Genomic DNA, 21,191 nt, shown 5'->3' with positions numbered 1-21,191 from the left:
ATTGTGTTTTTGTATAAGGTTGAGGGCTGTGAGAGAGATGACCTTACTCAAAATCCAAGGAGAAGAGGCATGCATTTATGCATCCAATCTTGAAATTTTACTAGTTTGTATTGCTAGCTTCTGCATTCCTTTTCTCCCTTTTCCCAGTTTACTGTAAAAATGGAACCCTATGAGTGTCAGCAAGTGGCTAAACTCTAGTCATGGCCGAGGACACTGCAATTGATTTGAGACAGAGAGAAGAGCAAATTGTGGGATTTTGTCGAGGAACTTTGACCTCTGTAGCCTTTCCTAAATGTAATCCCACGAGGGGGATGAGCCTTGGACCTTGGTGCTTAGATATGAAATATGATATGTCATTGTACAGTGGGGTAGAAAGGTGGAGGCTACCAAAACCAACCATGTTTTATCATATTATTCATTCATGGCATGCGAATAAGTGGTCAACATGAAACATGGTCCATATCAACTATTGGTGAATTGGGCTCTGAGAGTCCAATCTCAATCGGTCGGATAAGCTTCCCATGCCCCGAGTCCCACCCTAATATTGGTCGGGATCCAAGTGCAGCTCTCGGTTCTCACGGGGAGGAAACAATCTCAGCGTCTCATGTAGGCAGTCACCTGCGTCGTGTAGTTCCACAGCAGTCGTTTGCCAAAGCAAAAGCGAAACCATAACTTTCGTGTGATAATCCCACTACACTGAAGATTGAAAAATGACTCTCGATATTGACTAGTTGATTGTTTACTTTTGCTTACTTTCTTCCTCAATTCTCAATTACCTGGGCACAAGTGTTGTCTCACCCTCCACCAGAATGAATGATGTCCTAACGGATTTTGAACTATAAGGACTTGAGAACTGATCAATTATCAGGGTTTCGTCTCTCCCTGTCTTGCCTTGGTCCCAAATCCCAGCCCTGCTACTGCTAGCTAGTAGGAGATCATTAGTATTACTATATTCACTGAAACTACTCCCACCACCATATGCGTTCACATCAAATCAAATCAAATTAATTACTCACCATGTGCATTTCAACCCTTTAACGTAAGCAAAACCAATTATTTAAACCAATGATATGGGTGGGTGGCGCCTGGCAGGTAGGTTTCGATTCCATTCAACCTACTGATTATAAGCCCGAAGGAAATGAAGGGATGTTGTGGCCACCTGATTGCTATATCGAATTAAAAGATAATTAAGGATGTGTTAGAAGAAAACAGATGGGGGCCATTTTGGCGATCAGCCCTGTCCACTGAGTGAGGACGGCCTGTGCTTGCTTTGGCTCTAATTATGACCCCTAATCGTTAATTAGGCCATGAGGCATCTGGCTGCTCTTTGGTGTTAATTTTGTTTTGATCAAAGTGCATCGCTTAATTATTAAGCCTTAGCTACAGCCAACTGGTCCTCAAAAATATAAAAGCTTCGACATTTTGGGTATTCGTTTAATTCAAACTACTTTGGACCACCAAATTAAAGTCCCCGGCCCCTGGCATGTTTTGCTTTTCTTTTAAATAAAATATTACACACAACTAGTGAGTAGGTTTGCATAGGGCAGCATGCATCATCTTTATCCCTGTTGGATGCTGATAAAGATGGATTATTTAATTAAAGATAATGGAATTGATCACAAAGTTGGACTAGCATCTTATATTTTCATTTAGCATCGCAAACATATGGATTCCCTGAATTTAATATTAATATGACGTACCCATGATTATACTATGGGGAAATTCTCCAAATACTAGTATTCATAATTTGTACTAATTTCCTACTCTCTAGCTACAAAGTCGTCTGCAGGCAGCATTCTTTGTACAATCACACAGTATAACTCAGCACCGGAGACCGAAGCTTCCTACAACTCAGCCTGTGGTGCTAACTAGTGCAAATTAACCAAGACCATTTGTGCTTGGTGGGCACTTTGGCCTGGCTTCGAACCCAAACAAACAAACCTTCCCATCCTCTTCATGTCCCAATTAGTTTAAGACATTAACACAACAAGGAAACTCTTGAACTCTAAAGTTGCAAGTACGTAGTGGGACAAGACAATGTAGTTTGTATGTTTTAAAGATAATAAAAATATATAGTAATAAAATAAATGTTTTATTGTCGCTGCTGTTAAATGATAGTGGCTGCTCACGAGGCATATGGGTCTTCTTCTGATTCAGTACTACACCAGATAATTAACTCAATTAATCTGGTTGATATCAGCAAAACTAACCTAACAAGCTTGACCTTTTTAGATAAAATTTCTTTCTTTCTGTGGCAAGTGGCTCGCTCACAAGTCACAACTAAAGAACTGAAAAGCAGTCTGTTACTTGAAATAAGATGCTTATGTTAAAATGTCGAGTGATTCCCACATAATATATATATATATATATGAAAAAATTATAAGAAATAATCTTCCTCATAAGTTCAATTTAAAAATATTATTTTTTATAATTTTAATTATTTTTAATCAATTTTTGATATGACTTGACAATAATACTCTTTAAACAATTTCAATAATAATTAAAATGGTTTACGTTTTCTCTATCCCGCCATCCAGACAAAAATTTCAAAATTAAATCTCGATTTCTCTTCCTGATCAAATACTATCTATCTTGTCATCCAAATCGCAGAGATGACATTACACTCTTTCTTATTTTGTTTTATTTTTTTGAATGGTGGATCTTGAAGTTTTCAAGGGCAATGAACAACGATTTTGCTCTTTGCAGGTAACGATTTTGCTCAGGGGAAGAAACAGCAAAGCATGTTTGATGGGTTTTATGGTGGTTCACGGTTTTATTGTGTTTGGGATTAGAATGATTGTTAAGCATGTTTGCTGGAGATTTTAATTTTTTTTATGAGATTTTAAGTTAAAATTATTCAGAAAATATTTTGTGAATGGGGTATATTTTGTTTTTGTATAAGGAGAGTGAGCAAGACCCTCCTAATAGGGATATATTTTGTTTTGCTTTGAAGGGTTATGGAGTTTTGTAACCTATCTTTTATGAAATGCATAATTTCATGGCTTAGCCAAAAAAAAAGTGTTTTAGGTTCTTGAGTTTATTAGTTTATTCATAGAACCCTAAAGTTAAGGAGTTAAAATTGATTAGATTGATTTTTAAGTATTGCGTGACTTAATCACTGTGTGACTAAGTTTTTAGGCATTACGTGATTAGTTTTAAGTATTGTGTAATTGGTTTTTAGACATTGCGTAACTAATTTTTAAGTAATGCTTAAGTCATACAATGCCTTACTAACTAGTCACGCAATACTTTACTAACAAGTCACGCAATGCCTTACTAACAAGTCACGCAATACCTATCAACTAATCACGTAATACCATATCAACCAGTCACACAATACTTTAAAACTAGTCACGCAATGCCTAAAAATTAGTCACACAATGTCCAAAAACCACAAAAACTACTGAAGTCTATTTAACAAAATCAATAACTTCATACGATACACCATATTTCATTTAACAACATAATTAACGAATATGCCTACTTGACAAAAAATACTCAAAATGTTCAAAAATTTTTCTTCATATATCAACAATCACTCAAAAATGCTTAAAAATACGCAAAACGTTCAAAGATTTTCTTTGTATATCAAAAACTACTTTAAAATGCTCAAAATGTTTAAACGTTTTTCTTTCTGGTAAGGAATACTCTAGAGATGAATAATCTGACGAAAAATGCTCAAAGAATATGAGTTGGTTTGAGGTGCAAACTTAAACATACTTGACCCGTTAATAGGTTTCGAGTTGAAACGCGAAATCAAATAAATAGGTCAGTTTCATTAAAGGTAATTTTGTCCAAATTTTAATTCTTTTAACTAAAAATAGTTAAAATTATGAAGAGATTTATTGTCAGAAACCCCTTATGCATGAGATCCATTTGAAAAAAAAACTATATATATATATATATATATATTTTTGATACCTGCCATTTAGAAGTTTGAGTTGTTTTTTTTAATTCCAGACGGAAGTTAACCTCTTTAAATATGATCCTTTATATTAAGTTTATTTAATGTGATTGGCTAGAAACTTCACAACCCTTGAATTAATTATATAAACAGATACTATATATAGATTAAAATTTGATGAATGGATAAACTATGTAATCTATGTATTGTCAACCTCACCTGAACTAGTCATTGAAAGATATCTTTAATATTTAATAACCCCAAAGTTGTGTATATGCAATTTTCTGAAAATTAACCCCAAAAGCTAGCCATCAAATAAATTACAGAAGGCTTTCCGCGCATATATATATACCTAGCCAGATAGAACATGCATGCTATGGTTTTTCCCACCATTTATTTATTTACTTGTGCATGGCGGTGTCTGCAATCTGCAGTCTGCAGTCTGCAGTCTGGAGTCTGCACCTATGCGCGAGCGTCAATTCATATAATAGAGATGGTGAAACGCTTGCAGTGAAATACGCTATTAATTTTGAGAAAAGGCACAAGTACAAGGACATGAATACTACAACCAACTATTAGCTAGTGTCTGCTAGTAGAAAAGTACTAACGGTACTACTAGTATAAATACAATAGTACGAACAATACAATTTGTGGGGATCAGAGGATACATAAAGGATTGTGCAGGGTGAAATCGGAGGAGATGGTCAGGGTCCGGGGGCATGCAAAGCAGTGCACCCCATCATCGTCATCATCATCATCATACCATTTCATTCCAAATCCCAATTGTGCGGGCCCCATATATTTATATATGGCCCACACATTTACATAATTACATCATTATTTGATGCTGACTAGGTGGCCTCAACCTTTCCCTCTTCGTTCCTCACCTTATCACTTATCAATGGGCACCCAAGGAAACTTGATCAATCCCTTCAGACTACAGACGATCAGTACCTTTCTAGTAAAATAATTGATGCGCACCATTAGAATTTCAATCAAGCGCCGGCGCCAGGTCAGGAAAATAATACTGAAAATAACAGTAATTAGTGGGAAGTGAGGTTGATAATTGATGTGAACCTATGAGGCTTTAATTTGGTTGGGGGGGGGGGGGGGGGGGGGGGGGGGGGGAAGGAATTGGCGTGTCAACAAAGCCGTGACATAGGACTCTAGCTGGTATTCGGTATTCACCAAATGTGGCTGGGGACTAAATGGGGACAGACAAGACGATTATCTTTACAATTAGTGCCAGTACCAAACATCTGCAAAATGGTGGTGGCTGGTAGAAACTAGGGACAGAGATGCCGCCAGACCAAATCCGGCGTGGCTCACTGGCTGTCACTGTCAGTGAAAGAGATGCATTACATTGTATTTGACATACACATCTAGTACCATCTAACCACATAAAATTACACACGCAAAGTTACAGACAGACACATAGATTAGATTAGATAAGGTTGACCAAGTACCGATGTCCCGACACCTTCCACGTGGTTCTGACAACTCAACGTCAGCTCTGACCTATTGACCGCACGTGACCTCTCCTCTGTCTGAGCGTCCTCCCCGTGCTACGCACATGTGAACCCCGGTCCCATGACACAAGCGCACTCGAGAAAGCAAATTGAGGCCTGGTCCTACTGATCATCAACGTACGCATTTCCATCCCTCTCCTACTGAAGATGAAACCATCATCATATTCATCGTCTTTGAAGTTTAAGGTATTATCCCACGTGTGCCATTATATAAGTTTGAGATTATATGTAAAATGCCCACATGCATGCACGTTCCTCATAGTTCTATTTCAAGAGTATCATGTATGTATGTAAATGTACTAGTTAATGTGTAAACAAAAAATTAAATATGTGATTTAATAGTTGATTCAATGATTAAATCATTATACTGATGGCTATCAATATCTTCTTTAAATTTATGATTACGAGAATGAACTAATATTAGTATATAAAAATTTATGGATATATTGTTGGGGTATTTTGTGGATCTTTTAAGTGTTCATGATTCGAATTATATAGAGATTATGATAATTTTGTATGTTCTTAGAATTTTTTTATTTTTTAATTATGGAATCTGACTCTATGATGACTTTATCTTAACTGAACAATATTGATCAGAGGTCATGGAATAAATGGTCCATTTTCAATGAGATCAATGTTTTAAAGTAGATGATTGGTATTGGCCACATTGGTGCATACCTTAAGAAAGGCCAACTTCTTCACAGATCAGTTAACAAAATTTGGTGTAGATAAGGCATCTATGTTTTCGGCCTAGTGGTGATATGTGTGCTCTGCTTTGCTTGAGTCTTTGTCTTATGATGTATGGTAATCTTTATCTGTGATGATGCTATGTATACTTATGTTTCTTTTATGTATAGGCATTAATGAATTAAAACGAAATCTTATGTAAGAGTGTATGGCACTCCAGTTGATTTTGGGGCACTTTCCTCTGTCCATGAGATCTTACGGGTCTTCCATATATTATCTTTAAATGATTATTAATAAAATTTTTATAATTAATTGAGAATATATATATATATATATAAAAGAATTCTACAACAGCATAATGGTGCCAAACACTTTTACTTTTACCATTGGCAAACATGAAATATGCATTCAACTTCACACATCCATGGTTCCAATGATCCGATATCAAAGAATATTCACTATCCCTCCATCCAATAATATATATGGCAATCTTTAATGGTAACTCTATTTTTAAAGATGATGAGCTATATACGCAACCCCAACATGCCAACTCCATAATTAATTTCCAAAGATTTATACCAGACATCATTGACATGTTTTATATTCCCCATTACACACATTCGCCCACTTATTATAGTCAGCATCACACACAAACATATATATAATGTTTTGTTGAATATCATTTGTTGAGTTAGATTTGTTATCTAATTCAGTATATCTTAAATAAATAAATTTTAACTTTGATCAACATTTGAGTATTTGATTCATTAATTGATACATGATTTATTATCTAAAAAGTAGAATTCAAACCTTCCTTCCTTTCAACTTTAATCATAAATTCAATTAGGAGACGGCATCTACAAAACGACCAAAAGCTCCCAACCTACAATGTCAATGGAGGCTCAATTGGGTACAAGTTCAACTTGGGCGGCCGAAAGAAGCTGTTGGATACTTTTCTCCACCAATGCAAGAGGCCTTTTGAATAAACCGATAGTAGTTAAGTGTCTTTTGATTTTTATTACTAATTTATAGTAAAAATTGATAAAAAAATCATGCGTTTAATCATATGATGAGTTAAGAAATTAAGTATTGCGTGATAAATTGTGGAAAGAATGTATGTCTTGTGATAGATTAAACAAAGGATTCGAAATCAATCAACGAAATTTTACTAGACTAGCATGCTGATATATAGAACTGCTACTTTGCTAGTGACAACGTACGCGCCAGAGGTGAGAGTGGAATGAGATGATAACTGATAAGCATATGCAAGCTGTACATACGATGGAAAATCTGATATCTCTTGGGGTGTCAAATGGGCTCACCGCTTATGTATGTAGTAATGTATGTATTGTATTGGTAATGGTATTTGCTTTGGAAGCTGCTTTTTACTCCACTCTTTTCCACCATACTTGTTTTTTCTCCTCAAGACTCATTTCTTTGTCTGCCATTGCAAAGCTCTCTAATTTAGACATTGAGGCGCGTGGAGGAATCTCGTGCTCCTTTCTGCTCTTCTCTTGTCTTGAAAGCTTTTAGCTCAACAACGTTTAACAGTGGGAGCTAAATACCTGAGAATTAATTTCACTGATAAGTGTCTCCTGACTCCTCTCCTCTTTTCTTCGTTTTCTAAAGTAGTTTCTAAAGTTGTCGTAGCTGATCTCTGTGTCTTATAGGTTTCTTTCTTTCGGAAGCCAAATTTCCTCTTTTCTGGATAATATTTTAAGGCAAAAACCAATTCTTAACTTGTTTAAGAGATCAACTTTCCTACCCAGGAGTAAAAAATTGTAAGCTTGGATATAGTAGTCGCAGAAGAAGTTGTCATGTTTCTTTTGGGGTACTCAGCTGATAAAATTAAGTACCCACTAGAAGGAGCTCTTGCAGAAGCCAGCAGGTTAAGAAATTGGAGAGCTTAATTTGACTTGAGGGGTTCTCTGGGGGTCTCGAGTTTACGCAATTGCCGTGTCTTCTTTTGTTGTTTAGTACAGGAAGGCGTGCAGAGAAGCATTCAAATTAAGGTAGCCTGGTCTGGTCGGTATTCGATAATCTGCAGTAACTGCTCACTTCCCCAATTAGCTCCTGGATTTCGGATTCTTGACTTCGGATCTACACAATTCTTGAAAGCTGAATTTTCTCAAACTTAACCGGCGAAATAAAGATTTTCACTCTTTCCTATTTCTTTTACAAAGGTGAATGATCGAAGATTTCTTTTTTTGAGCAAATTAAGTTAAACGAAGAGAGCTAGCTGCTTAATTATATATATTGGTTCAGTTGTGTAGTACTCGCTTGAGAAATTATCGTAAGGATCAAAGGGCAGGCAGCTACGGAGCCACAGCAAAACAGAAAGCTGGCAAATAAGTGGTGGGAGAGATTAGATGTGGTTGCGATGGCGGGGTATGAAGCAGCAGGCCCAGGTTCTCGCTACGGCCAGCAACCCTTTAGACCAGAACTGCATCTCCAAATGCCATCTCTAACCCCACCCTCCGATGATTCCAGAGACTCACAAGACAACGATCCAAATAATCCGGATTTGTCTGATGCTGCGGCCGCTACCAGCTCTGGAGGCCCCACACGCCGCCCCCGCGGCCGCCCTGCTGGATCCAAAAACAAACCCAAACCTCCTATCATAGTAACTCGAGACTCCCCTAATGCCCTTCGATCCCATGTTCTAGAAATCTCTTCTGGCGCCGACATCGTGGACAGCCTCTCCAATTATGCTAGAAGAAGAGGAAGAGGAATCTGCGTACTCAGCGGAAGTGGGACAGTTGCTAATGTTAGTCTGCGCCAACCTGCTTCTCCTCCAGCAAGTGTACTCACTTTACATGGTAGGTTTGAGATACTTTCGCTCTGTGGGAAAGTGCTCCCTCCTCCGGCGCCTCCTGGTGTCGGCGGACTATCAATCTTTTTGTCAGGTGGACAAGGACAGGTGGTTGGGGGCAGGGTGGTGGGCCCGCTTGTGGCTTCAGGTCCTGTTGTTTTGATGGCTGCATCATTTGCCAATGCAGTGTTTGAGAGGTTACCTCCGGACGAGGAGGAGGAGGGGACGGTGCAGGTTCAGCCCACGGGGTCTCAGTCTTCAGGAGTGACTGGAAGTGGACAGCTCCCTGATGGCGGAGGAACCAGCAGTGCTGCTGCTAGTGCTACTGCCGGATCCCTTTTCATCATGGGAGGGAGTGGGCCGAATTACCCTTTTTCAGGTGACTTATTTGGGTGGGGTAGTGGAACAACTGCTAGGCCTCCATTCTAGCTAGCTTGGTGATTACCGATTTAAAGCCAAGGCTTGGGGTATTGAGAGATTTTGAATGCTATTTCCCCCTCACTCTCAAGAGATTTTCTTTTATTCTATGCTTTCTTTGAATAATTTACGAGGAGGAGATGATGATAGGAAGAGATGTAAAGAGTTGGCAGCTACAACAATTGTCCTGCTCGTATATATAAACACTTATATACATATATACATATATACAGGGAGAGAGAGAGGCAGAAGGGAAAGACAAAGTTAGTCCTCTCAGCAATCATCAGCACTAAATTGATCAGAAGTAGACATGAAAGGGCTTCAATCTGTGATGCATGCTTGGGACTTTTTGAAACTGATGAACACCAAACCCAGCTTGGAGCAATGGAGCCAGCGATCTTGAGGTCAGTGGGCTCAAAAACCATATATTCGGGCTACTCCCCTTTTCTCTTTTCAATATTTTCCCTTCGGTTCTCTTATATATATATAACATGGTTTTAGTTACCCATGATTAATTGATTTCTAATGCTGCCAATGCCATGGGGAGTGAAATGCTGTGGGATTCTAGAGAACTGTAATATTAACTTGTGTGACTATATTTTATGCAGCACTTTATCATGTGTTTGGAGCTTGTGATTTCTTAATTAATTACCAGAAATATATGTATGTACAGGTGACGATGAATCCTTCATACCGATCTAATTATATAAATTATTAAATACCTAATTATTTTATGCTTTGTATATGCATAATAATATTCTATCTTTTGCTTTTAGGCTCCTTGGAGCTCAAAACTATCTTCTGATGTCGTTTTATTCCTCTTGCATGTGGCTGTGTCTTGTTTGTCTTATTTTTGCTGCTTTCCCTCATTGATTTCCTGCTTGCTTACCCAGCAGAGAAAAAGGCTAAGTCAAAACTCTCAGGAGAAAAAACCCTAGTTCTGAACCTCAACAAGTAAAGGGTGTCTAAGGATTATTTTTTTTTTGGCTTAATTTCTCTTCCAGTTCCGGCTTCCATTTGATTAACAGTTTTATCTGACCAGGAGTTACAGCAGTAGAAACACAGTGAAAGAAAGTTGTCTTGTTTCAGTTATATAACATCCATGAATATTATACATACATACATATATATATATAAACTATTAAGGTACAAAGACTTTTGTCAGTTACTGTATCAGACATTAATTAATTAGGAACATATGTCTCAAATCTTCTGAGCTCTGAGAATTGGAACTGAATCATCTATTTTTGGGAGTGAAAATTGGTAAATAAAAAAAGAAAGAATTGTTGGACTTCGGGACTTTTTGTTTATTTGAAATCAACTTGAAAAAAGGGAAAGGCACGTTTTTTGGCAACTTAATTAAGAAATTACTTCTTGTTTTAGGTCACATATATAATATTGTGTAGAGGCACTTGATCAATTTCTTTGCTGCGGAAAAGATGTGTACAGTATCATGTGCAAGTCCCACCCTCCTAGAAGTAGAACCATTTCTGCTTTCCTAATAATATATAGTTGAAGGCAATTTGTGCTTTATTTATACTTACTTTGAAGGTGATCACAAACAAATATATATATTGCAGCAGTTGTTAGGAGCTAATCCTTTGTTGGTCTCCTTTACCACTGCAAATAATATAATCTTTCACCATATACTGAAGGACAGTTGTTGATATTAGTCTGAGGTTGCTGACCTAACACATGTCTAGTTGTGCGGTTAGTTCAAATATGCCTGATATATAATAGCAATTAATTAGCAGCCGGAGAGAGAATGTACGTCAAAATCGAGTTTTCAAAGTTGCTTAATGATGCTACTAACTTTTCTTAAAACACTCATTAATTGCTCTAATTGCATGCATTTGCAGGTTTAGTATTCGCTCTCATTAATGGCCTTGCATTGCATGCACTCATTTTCTTCTGTATATAAGCAACATAAGTGAATCAAATAAAAGCATGCATCATGCACGTAAATTTCGTAATTCCTTCTTAAACAATTAGAGTAGTTTTGTTAGATTAAAATGCGATGAAATATTCCTCCAGGGGAGGGGACTCGTTGGCAATTGGTCAGATAGTAGTTAAAAATTATGTGTTTTCGATCCATTTGGTAGGGATGGGGAGAGACTCATCATGGAACAACAAGCAAGAAACAGGAGACATTAATTATTTAACCAATTGCTTTCATAATAGCAAACAGATGTTGCACTTGGTTTCCAGGGAGGGAGGCTTGTCTAGTTAATTATTTCTTTCTCACCCTCAAACGTTAATTTGCACTTGAACATTTGATTTATTAATTGATATATAATTTTTTTATTTAAAAAATAAAATTTAAATCTCTTTTCTTCGATTCTAAAAAAAAAAAAACCTCACACGTTAATTTCGCATGGGAAATTAGTCCCTTAACAAAATCTGCTTGCTCTTAAGTCTTGACCAAAATCCTTTCCTAACTTGTCTTAAGTGTGTTGGCAGTTTCACATGCATGGGCATGACCCATGTACTACATATCCTTTACTCTTCCTTAGTAATAAGGGAGTGGTCAAATTGTGGACTCAACTCGAGGGCGGTAAGAATGGAAAAGCAATGAGCAAAGTGTACACATAGGAATACGTTACTCCATCGTCTACCCAATAATCCCAGTTCTGCAACCTGGCCGCTGCCTACTCTTTGCTTTCTTTTCCGAAATTCTTTTAATTTCTAGAGCACGGCAGCTTGGAATATACCTTTATAACAAGGGTTAGAAATGGTGGACAGCACTCCTGTATAACAATAACATGGGTTACATTACATTTGTAAATGCATCATTTCATACATTGTTATTTAATTTCATTGCATTTAATTCATTATTAGAGTTATCAGCTAAGAATTAAAAGTTGTATTTCCACCACCTTCGTTTTGATGTGAGAAATACCACCAAATTTTGACAAATTAATTACATCATTAAACGCAAGGCAGTAAGGCAACGTTTTGCCCATTAAAAGTTGGGCCTTCAACGATTCAGCTTTAGTAAGAATCGAAGAACATTTAAGGACTGGCCTGGACCTTGCGCTTTAGCCTCTATATTCTTCAAATTTTCTTGCTCAATTAGGTAAATCATTAGCTCTGCCAGTAAGCTTACCTTTAGGGCTGAACTGATGGTGTACATATAACGAGAGAATCTTTTTGACACCCCATGATTACCCTGAGTAATAAAATCAGGAAAGCCCAACAGGACAACATAGCTCCATTCAGTCGATTTAAATGAAATCAATCTAATAAAGCAAGCCAGCGTCCAGAAAAGTTAATGGTGAGGTTTAAATCTAGAATTTACCACATCTCCACACTTGGCTTGACAATCTGATGAGATTTTAGAAATGCACATAAAATTAACTTTCCTTCATCCATTGTTTTTGAACTAGTTCGATAGGACCAACAATAAGCCAAGAACCAAAATGTGCAACTAGTTCAACAGTACCATGTTTACTTCCAATTACGCTTGTCCTACACGATTTTAGTGCCTACACTAAAATTGATTTGAGCCAACTAATCTAAACAAGACAAGGTTCAAAGCCATCAGTGCTCAAATGGAACGCGAACAAAGAGTCGACCATGCAAGCTAACAACAGCAGATGTTTGAAGTGGATCAATTCTTGCAGGCAAGGTCACAACCTGTAAACCACAACAAAATAAGGTCAAGAAATCTTTTGCTCAGTTTTATTTTGTGCTTTGTTCCCTATTGTAATGGCAGTACTTTTGGTTTTTCACGACCCACACAGAGGAGAATATAAAGAAGTAAAGCCTAACTTTTTCATCTAAAATATGATAAACTAATTATTGCTTAAAAGAAACTGTAGAAAATTAAGAACATCAGTGCCCAGCAAAGGTAGGGTGCGTCCTCTTTTCAATAGTCTCACTATGTTCTCAAGCATATACTTATGGACTTCTGGACCTGGTCTACAAACACTGCAAGCTTTTTGATTTGCTCGGTTAGGAACTACAAGAAATACCTTCTTAAAGGGCGTGATACCCCAAGGATTGTCAACTTGCTCTGGTTGACCTGTTATAACCAAACGTCCAGCAGGATCTGATTGAACTCGCACCTAGATCCACCAAAAAGTGGGGCCAGTTTTAAATCCAGGGGGTTAGGGTCACATTTCATAGAGACTGAAGCAAAATGTATTCAGAAACATTAAACATATTTTCTAATCACATGTATATGAAATTTTTAGTCACAGAACTCAAAAGACCAAAAGCTTTCCAAGTATTGGAAAGCAGTAAAGCAGCTAAAATAGTGTTTCCAAGGACCCAAGCCCCAATGCATAGCTATTTAATTCTCACTACCCTCCAAAGCTTAGAAGGAAAGTGGAAATCCAAAATATCTTAAGATATCGTTCAACCAAGTCTAACAAATCTTCAGAACTAAAAATGCAAAAATAGTACACCTTCTTTTATAAATACTGGCACCAGAAAATGATTACAAAAACAACAGACACACATGTACTTTTAATATGATTTTCTTCTTGATTAACCCCAAATACTTAGGAGAAAAACTAAAGGTTGCAATGCCAACTGTTTATTAATTTGTATAAGGTCATTTAAAAAGGATTTCAGAACAACTACATACCTCCTCACGCAGGAGCCCGGGGACCAGAGCATATACCTCAAAGCAATCCTTCTGTAGATTTTAAGGACAGTGAAACTACTCAGAACCAAAAATCCTAGCAGTTACTCAGAAACTGGTTATATCCAAAACTAGTTTTATCATAGCTTTCTCTCAGTGTGTGCACTTGGGTAGGGAATGGGGGCAGTGTCTAGTAAGACAAAGAAAAAACAAGGTATACTTACAGTTTCGCGCACATTGATCTTCACCCAATCAGCAGGGGCTCCAACATCAACAACTTCAGTGACCAGTCTACCAGATGAAAATCAGTGGCATTGCATTGGTCAGAAATAGAAGAAATCAACAATCAAGTTCATATGAGCATGCTTAAGATTTCTTCACTTTTTCCTGTGCCCGACATCCCTCCTCTTTCCCTTATTTGGTAGAGGCATCAAGGATAATTGTCCTCCCAGGAGGAGGATGGGATTTGAGTAATGTAGACTATGGCCTTCCTAAAGGATATGAAACATCTAAAAAGACTTACATGTGCCCATTCAGAAAGGTCCTTGTACCTTCTATGGCTTAGGAAGAAAAACATGGGTATGCTTAAAGTGACCTTGGCCATTTAAATTAGGGGCATGCTTCCATCCATAGGCAAAGAGTATTCCTAGCAGTAAAGAGTGCAACAAGAATATACCAAAAATCTGATTCTTTGAACAAATTCAACTATCCAGTAGAAAATTATTCATATATATATTTCTTTTAGATTCATTCATAAATTAATTCAATAAAATCTTGTCTGCATCTTCAATTTAAAGTTCAGCTTAAGTAGAAGGTAAATAAAGATGGATAGATAAAAAAGCCCAAAAAACTTAATGGCAGCTAAGAGATCAGCAAATATTAACTGCTTATTTGGTTCATGTGCAGATTTCTCGGCAGGCTCCGTGCTTATTGGTGTCTTCTGCTTCTGCAAACCTGGAAAAGAAAACCGAATATAATATGAGAACACATGGCAGCACAGATACATGGTAGTGCAAAAGATCTCTCCACATAACAGCATACCAATTGTTTTGAGATGTTTTTGCTTTGGAGTAGAACTTAAGCTCTTATCCTGTACAGAGGAATTTTCTTTAAATAAAAATAATTATTGTATCACTTTAAATTTTGCATAAAAGAAATGCTACAAAATCCGGAATACCACAAAGAAACTAAGAAAATTACAGATGATAATAAGGTTTAGATATTCAACAGACCTTAATAATGGGCTCGGTAATCTCACCATATCCAACAGAACGTTGAGCATGCCAACCCTGCATGGCACGAGCTGCAGCATCCCTGCGTGCCCTACCTGACCCTGAGGCTTGGTAGCCACTTGACTGCACAGGAAACTAGAAAACATTAGAAAGAGAAAGCTTTATCACAAATAGTGACAGGAAACAAAAGATTAGTATAAGCATTCAAACGCTCATTAGATTACTTGTATGAAATTTAGCATATTGAATGGAATATGAAAATTCACAAAAGATATCATCATACTGAAGTAAAATGTGAAGAAGCAAAATTCTACCTCCTTTTCCCCAACTGTATGAGGGAGGGAAGAAGCAGGAAGTTGTATCTCACCATTCTCCCTCTTATATTTTTCATATTCTAATAGTGCCTGCACAATCATAAAACAACCAGGAACTGTTACCATATTATTCTTGCAGGAACCGTAAAAGTAACACAGCCTGAAATCATGCAGGTACAGTTACCAAAAGATGAGCCATTCAATGAACTTTCCTTTTTCTTTATTTATTGGCTGGTGATCAATAAGCATTACAGGAAAAGACTTGCTACACAAGAAAGCAGAAAAAAAAGATTATAGGGAAAAATATTGGCACTGATATCATTTTGCCACATGTTTATTTATTTAGTTTGGTTTGGATAAGTATGTTTAGAAAAACACTTGTTTCACTATGACACTTAATATATCAAGAAACAACTACTTCAGTTTCATTTTAGTGGTTTGAAGACATGTACCAGGGACTGGCAAGCAGAACAACACTCTGCACAACATAGATAAAAGAACACTGTCTCTTATCAAAAGCACATGGTACACATGTAATTTTTATAAAGATCATGCCTCAAACTAAACCCCAAATATCATTCTCAGCACTAGAAGAATGTTAAGGTTTAAGGTTTATCATTGGACCCACAGTCAAAACAATGCGGTAGCTAGTTAGTTGTCCCAGCGAAACAAGCATACCTTCTCATAAAAAATGCGGAATGTCCAAGAGACAGTTGTGCAGGTCCTGAGAGAAAGAAAGAAGAAAGACACCAAGGTTAATCAAGAGAATAATAAGTTTGCATAAAACGCATGTTACTTTGTGTTGAGTTCAAGTGCCAGCCAAAGCCATTAGGATTGAGACATAACTTTGCACCAAAAAAACAAGAAAAAAAAAAACCTGTCTACATTTCTCCTTACTTTGGGGGGTGAAAAGACTCTCCCACTTGCCGCCATAACTTAGATGCAGTCACCTATAGGTATCCATAGAGTAAAAACAAATTTATCATGTATTTTGATGGTGTAAATGCTTCACGTCAATGATAGTGCATTATTCAAAAGCAGGTAATTCTAATTCAACACATAAGAAAACTATCAACTCAAACATTGTAATTCCAATAGAAACCCATAAACCCAACTTCATGTCTTCCAACTTTTAAATATTCATAAATTTATGCCTCATAGGCCATGGCTTAAAATTTAGAGCAAAACATATAATAACCAGGTTTAACTGTTAAAAAAAAAAATCAGAGAATGTATAATTTTTGTCCAAAAAGTAATCTAGAAGACATGAAAACTCATATGCTTTGTTTGGAAACAAGGATTTCGAAGAGTAAATTTGGATTTGGTTTATCATCAGATTGTAAGGATAGGTGTATATATATTATATATAAATCACTCCTTAAATCTCAAACTGAATATCAATGTTTGGCTTTGGAATGTAGGTAAAAAAAAAAGGTTATCACTTTACTGTTTTCTACATCATAAGATTACAACTCTCTAATGATATTGTTCAATATCTTAAGAGATTTAAGCTATATGAAAAATTAATATGGAAAATAGAAAAGGTAAAAGTTTAGGTGTTACAAGAAAGGAAGGAGGACATGGTTTTGGGACAAGCAATGATCCAAAGGAAAGATAAATATTTGACTCATGACCAAGAAAATTTAATGTATCTATATGTGAGTGAAATTACCTTCCTGTTACTGACTTCTTAAAGAATCATGCTTACGTGCCAACCCATTTAATACACAAGGTTTAGTTGATAGAACGCCTCAAGACTTTTCTAGAAATGGTTGCAGATCATTTACTCCTTGATCCAATTTGGAACAATGTAGAGCTATGATAAGCACCCCCACCCCCCAAAAAAAAAAATTATGCACCCCTCAAATATGCAAGTCTGGCATACACACACACACACACACATGCATGAAGAGTTAATACCTCTCTTAAAGTCAATTATCTGCATGCATCAATAAATGTTTGCTCATGAATCACAGAACTACTTTATAGAGAATCATAATTAAAGGAGTTCCCCTGCTCTAATATGTTTGAAAACATTAAAATCAGTACATTAAAAATAAGAGACACCAAAACACAGTAAAACCCAAAGACAATAGCACTAAAAGGAAGGGTGTGATTATGCCTCATTAAAGCAGGGTTTAGAGAGAAGAATTGAAAAAACTCGTATCATACAACAGTTTTAACATAAAGCTATAAATCACGATAGGGATACAGAAAATGGTAACTTTTGAAAAATGAGGATATGGCAATAAAAAGTAAATATATAATATTTTTCCCAATAACCAACTCCTTTTTCCTCCACCTTCTCTTATTAACAACTACAATAAGGAAAAAACCAAAATCCTCAGACTTGGCTTCACCAAAGAAAATAAAAGAGAGAGAGAGAGAGAGAGTCACATAATATTCCCTAGTCCTCTTCATTCCTTTAGATTCATGTCATACATGCCAAACCATGACTACTGACATTTTGTGTAGACATAAAAGAATATCTCATATGATAAAGAGTAAGATTATAGGTTTCAGTAGTATCACCTAGTTTAACTCTATCCATAATTCAATTCTTATTTCCTTCCTAATTCATCGATAATTATTAAAAGATGCCCAACATATGATGCAGGGAAGGGGGCGGGGTGGGGCAGATATGGTAAGTATAGAAGAAACGGCACCTTACTTCTAAGTTTTATATGGAATCCTGTTTGGAAAGCATTGAAATTGGTTCCTAAAGAATGTATTCGTGCATATAGGACAAAAAGTGAACTCATCAATTTTGTGCCCAAAATAGAAGCAATTATTTGACGGCATAATGGCAACTCTAGATATAGTATAACGCATATGTCATTGTCATGTTTATCCAAACTTCCAATTTTGGAGAGTTCAATACAGAGAGAGAGAGACAGAGAGAGAGCCTTAGCTATTAGTACGTCTTTAATTAATAAAACAAAGGCCTTCTAGAATTTAATCTTATTCACCTTCCTAAACCAGATACAGATTCAAACCAGTTTTACATGTTAATAAATCAGATCATTTATAGTCTTTTACTAGTTGAGGCCTATCATATGCAAAAACTGTTAGCTAGGATAATAAATTATTACAAGAAGGTTCAACCTCCAAAACAGAAAAATGAATGCATTATTATCCACACTAATAAAATCAGATTGCATGTCACCTCTGACTTGTTAATGCCAGTTACATAAAAAACGTAGTAACTAGGAATAGCAAAGGGCGATTTACGGGTTAAAGAGAAAACTAAAAACATCAATTAAGGATTCCATAATATGCATGCATACCACTTCATAGCCACCCAATCTAATAACAGCTCTCCACAACCTACATCCGATGCCCAAAAAAAAAAAAAAAAACCAAAGAGAAGCACAAGTTAGACAGTGAAAGAAAGCAAACTCATAATCTGAAGATCCAAATCAATGATCACCATAAACGTACTTTAGGCAATTTAGTGGCTCTCCATAAAACTTAGGGGGCTTGAATTCCAAAGACCTGTCCTTGTAGAAACTTTCCAGCTCCTTCATGAATGCTGCTCGCTCCTCCTGAGTTCCAGCTTCATCAGCCTCCCCCATCTATATCCCAAACACCAAAACATCGAGTTAATAATATGGATAAAGAGAATACTTGACACTTTTTTGTTTATACCACAATTTATTGGACATCTTTTTTCTGTACCTCAGGATCCAGCAACCAGTTCTTTGATTTTTTCACACTTCCATGTTGAGATTTAGGTGTAAGAAATTCTGCACAAGGAAGGGGAGCAGCATCTCCACTGCTTTTCTTCTCTAGTCGTTCAACAGAAGCAGCATCGCGAGCATTTGTATTAGCATCATTGGAAGTTTTTTTATCAGGTTTATCGGGCAAAGCTGGATTATCACTCATATTAACATCAGTGGGCAAGGTTAGAGCCTTATCATCAGCTGTCCCAGAATGAGGTGAATGCCTAGTTTCAGTGGTATCTTGATCCTCAGTGGCGAGCGAGGACTGTTGCTGTTGGACGCCAGAATCAACAAGGTTTACTTTGGATGCCTCTGGTAATTGTTGTTCCAACATTTCGGTATCTTCCATCTTGCTCATACAGATTCTGCAGTCTATAAAAAATGTTGCATTAAAGCATTTTTTAACAAGATTGGTTAAGGATTGCAAGAGACACAGGAACTGTTGGTGATGTGCCAAAAGCTCAGTTGTCAAATCCAAGTTTTTTTCCTTCTTGAAAATAGGTACTAAAATATTGCACATACCATGGTGAGAAACCAAACCCTAACTTCCAGTAGGTTTGTCAGAAGCAAAAAAAAAAAAAAACAAATAATTCAAAAGACATGAAAAATAAACCATTATTGACCAATTTTGTTCTCCTCCTTTCCTCTGTTCTGTTTCCTCATTGTCCAAACGCAAAAGAGCCAAACAGGACAGTTTTAAGTAATTTATGAAACAAAAGAAGACATTAAAATGAAAAATATGTAATTAAAGAACTATAGGCTGGAAAAATGAGTTAAAACAGAAAACAATAGCAGAATTAGCGTGCCCTAATTATATTACATTCTAGTTAAGCAGGTGTTGGTTGTGGAAATAAGAGAGAGAGAAACTTGCCTGCAGGGGAGACGAGAGAAATGCAGCGAAGAAGCGGAGGAGAGGAGTAGAGCAAGCGTTAGGGCTTCGAGTTATAAAGAGACAATGCGGGGAATGGAAAACAATAAATACAGATACAGAGCAGCCTCTTCTTATCCGACTACCATAGAAAGTATCGTTCATGGCACGGCAGGAATGGCAGTTACACTTACACCTGGGACTGGGAATGGGGTTTTTCTGCCCGCCAACGAATCTTCCAATTCTGGATTCTCTTTCCTTTTTTGACGCCGGTGGCTGGTCTCTGTTTGTGTGTGACTCTAACTTTTTTTTTTATTTTTTATTTTTTCTAAATTAATACTACTAATATCTAACCAAAAGCAACAAAATCCGAAGCTAGCAAACCCCCGGCGGTCTGTTGCCTTTTTCCCAGTTCAAAACAACATACTTGCGCCCCTTTGACTCAACCTGGCTCACGCCAATTTCTCCGCAGCTTTACCCATCTCCCCAGGCCCCAGCCATCTTCTTCCTTCTACAGTCACCCATGTCTATTATCTTCTGCGAGCCCATTTCAGCCCCAATCTATCCCTCCTCTTCTCTTCTCTTCTCCAAGCCCAATTCAGCCCAATTTTTTTACATCTCTCCCATGGGGCCAGGCCTCTTGGCTTTGCTTGGCATATAATTATTCATGACCAAAATTCAACAACAAAAATCTACTATACAGCATATGTACATAATTAAACTCAATAAACTAGTGAACGAAAATTGAATTGAAGAATACAACGGCGATGACTCTATCCATGCCCATGCCAGAATTAGTATATAACACATAATAATTAATCAAAATTGAGTGCTAAATACAAGGGATGGAAAAGAAGGAGAAAATCAGATGGGAAAGAAGGAAGGCTAGATGGAAGAGGGGACGGCATGCATGCCTGAGGTTATGGTGATATATGATTGTAGTAGTAAAAGATTTAGACAAGGATGGTGTCAAGTTAAAGGAACTAGTAAAAATAACTAGAACAGTATGTGATGGGATTATTATCCTCTCCTTAACCCAAGGGAAAAAAACTAATTCAATAAAACGTGCAGTGTTATTATTAATAAGTCATTTAAAACTCTCTTACTTATTCGATGTG

At 36.9% G+C, this 21,191-nt stretch overlaps 2 protein-coding genes across 3 annotated transcripts; one reads left to right on the top strand and one right to left on the bottom strand.

The window, feature by feature from the left end:
• The first annotated feature begins 7,364 nt into the window (after positions 1-7,364).
• Positions 7,365-10,033, top strand: LOC18592076 (AT-hook motif nuclear-localized protein 27). Its single transcript, XM_018125902.2, has 2 exons — positions 7,365-8,303; positions 8,386-10,033. Exon 2 carries the CDS (start codon positions 8,501-8,503, stop codon positions 9,359-9,361), a length of 861 nt encoding a protein of 286 aa, XP_017981391.1. The 5' UTR covers positions 7,365-8,303; positions 8,386-8,500; the 3' UTR covers positions 9,362-10,033.
• A 2,649-nt stretch (positions 10,034-12,682) lies between these two features.
• LOC18592075 (ARID/BRIGHT DNA-binding domain-containing protein) lies at positions 12,683-20,588 on the bottom strand. 2 transcript variants are annotated; one of them, XM_007018583.3, is made up of 14 exons: positions 20,077-20,588; positions 19,162-19,577; positions 18,925-19,058; positions 18,771-18,810; positions 16,381-16,433; positions 16,162-16,207; positions 15,484-15,573; positions 15,170-15,292; positions 14,979-15,027; positions 14,822-14,891; positions 14,162-14,228; positions 13,941-13,991; positions 13,324-13,416; positions 12,683-12,985 (listed from the first exon to the last, which is right to left on the bottom strand). In XM_007018583.3, the coding sequence occupies exons 2-14, from the start codon at positions 19,561-19,563 to the stop codon at positions 12,890-12,892; spliced, it is 1,314 nt and encodes a 437-aa protein (XP_007018645.1). In that variant the 5' UTR covers positions 19,564-19,577; positions 20,077-20,588; the 3' UTR covers positions 12,683-12,889. The 2 variants fall into 2 exon arrangements, with proteins under 2 accessions (XP_007018645.1, XP_007018648.1); XM_007018586.3 differs by having other exon boundaries at positions 19,162-19,570.
• Between the last annotated feature and the right edge of the window lie 603 nt (positions 20,589-21,191).

The sequence above is a fragment of the Theobroma cacao genome, chromosome 8 (genome assembly GCF_053813885.1).
Source record: "Theobroma cacao isolate CCN51 chromosome 8, ASM5381388v1, whole genome shotgun sequence".
NCBI lineage: Eukaryota > Viridiplantae > Streptophyta > Magnoliopsida > Malvales > Malvaceae > Theobroma > Theobroma cacao.
Note: the sequence above shows the minus strand (reverse complement) of the source record. Positions and strands in the feature narration are given on the sequence as shown.

What these genes read in the sequence shown, in the direction of transcription:
- LOC18592075 (XM_007018583.3), bottom strand. Translation starts at nt 19,563, where the DNA reads ATGAGCAAGATGGAAGATACCGAAATGTTGGAACAACAATTACCAGAG. An exon ending in ACTGGTTGCTGGATCCTGAG is followed by an intron (nt 19,059 to 19,161) that starts GTACAGAAAAAA and finishes TTTGGGATATAG; the next exon opens with ATGGGGGAGGCTGATGAAGC. An exon ending in GAGCCACTAAATTGCCTAAA is followed by an intron (nt 18,811 to 18,924) that starts GTACGTTTATGG and finishes CATCGGATGTAG; the next exon opens with GTTGTGGAGAGCTGTTATTA.
- LOC18592076 (XM_018125902.2), top strand. Translation starts at nt 8,501, where the DNA reads ATGGCGGGGTATGAAGCAGCAGGCCCAGGTTCTCGCTACGGCCAGCAA.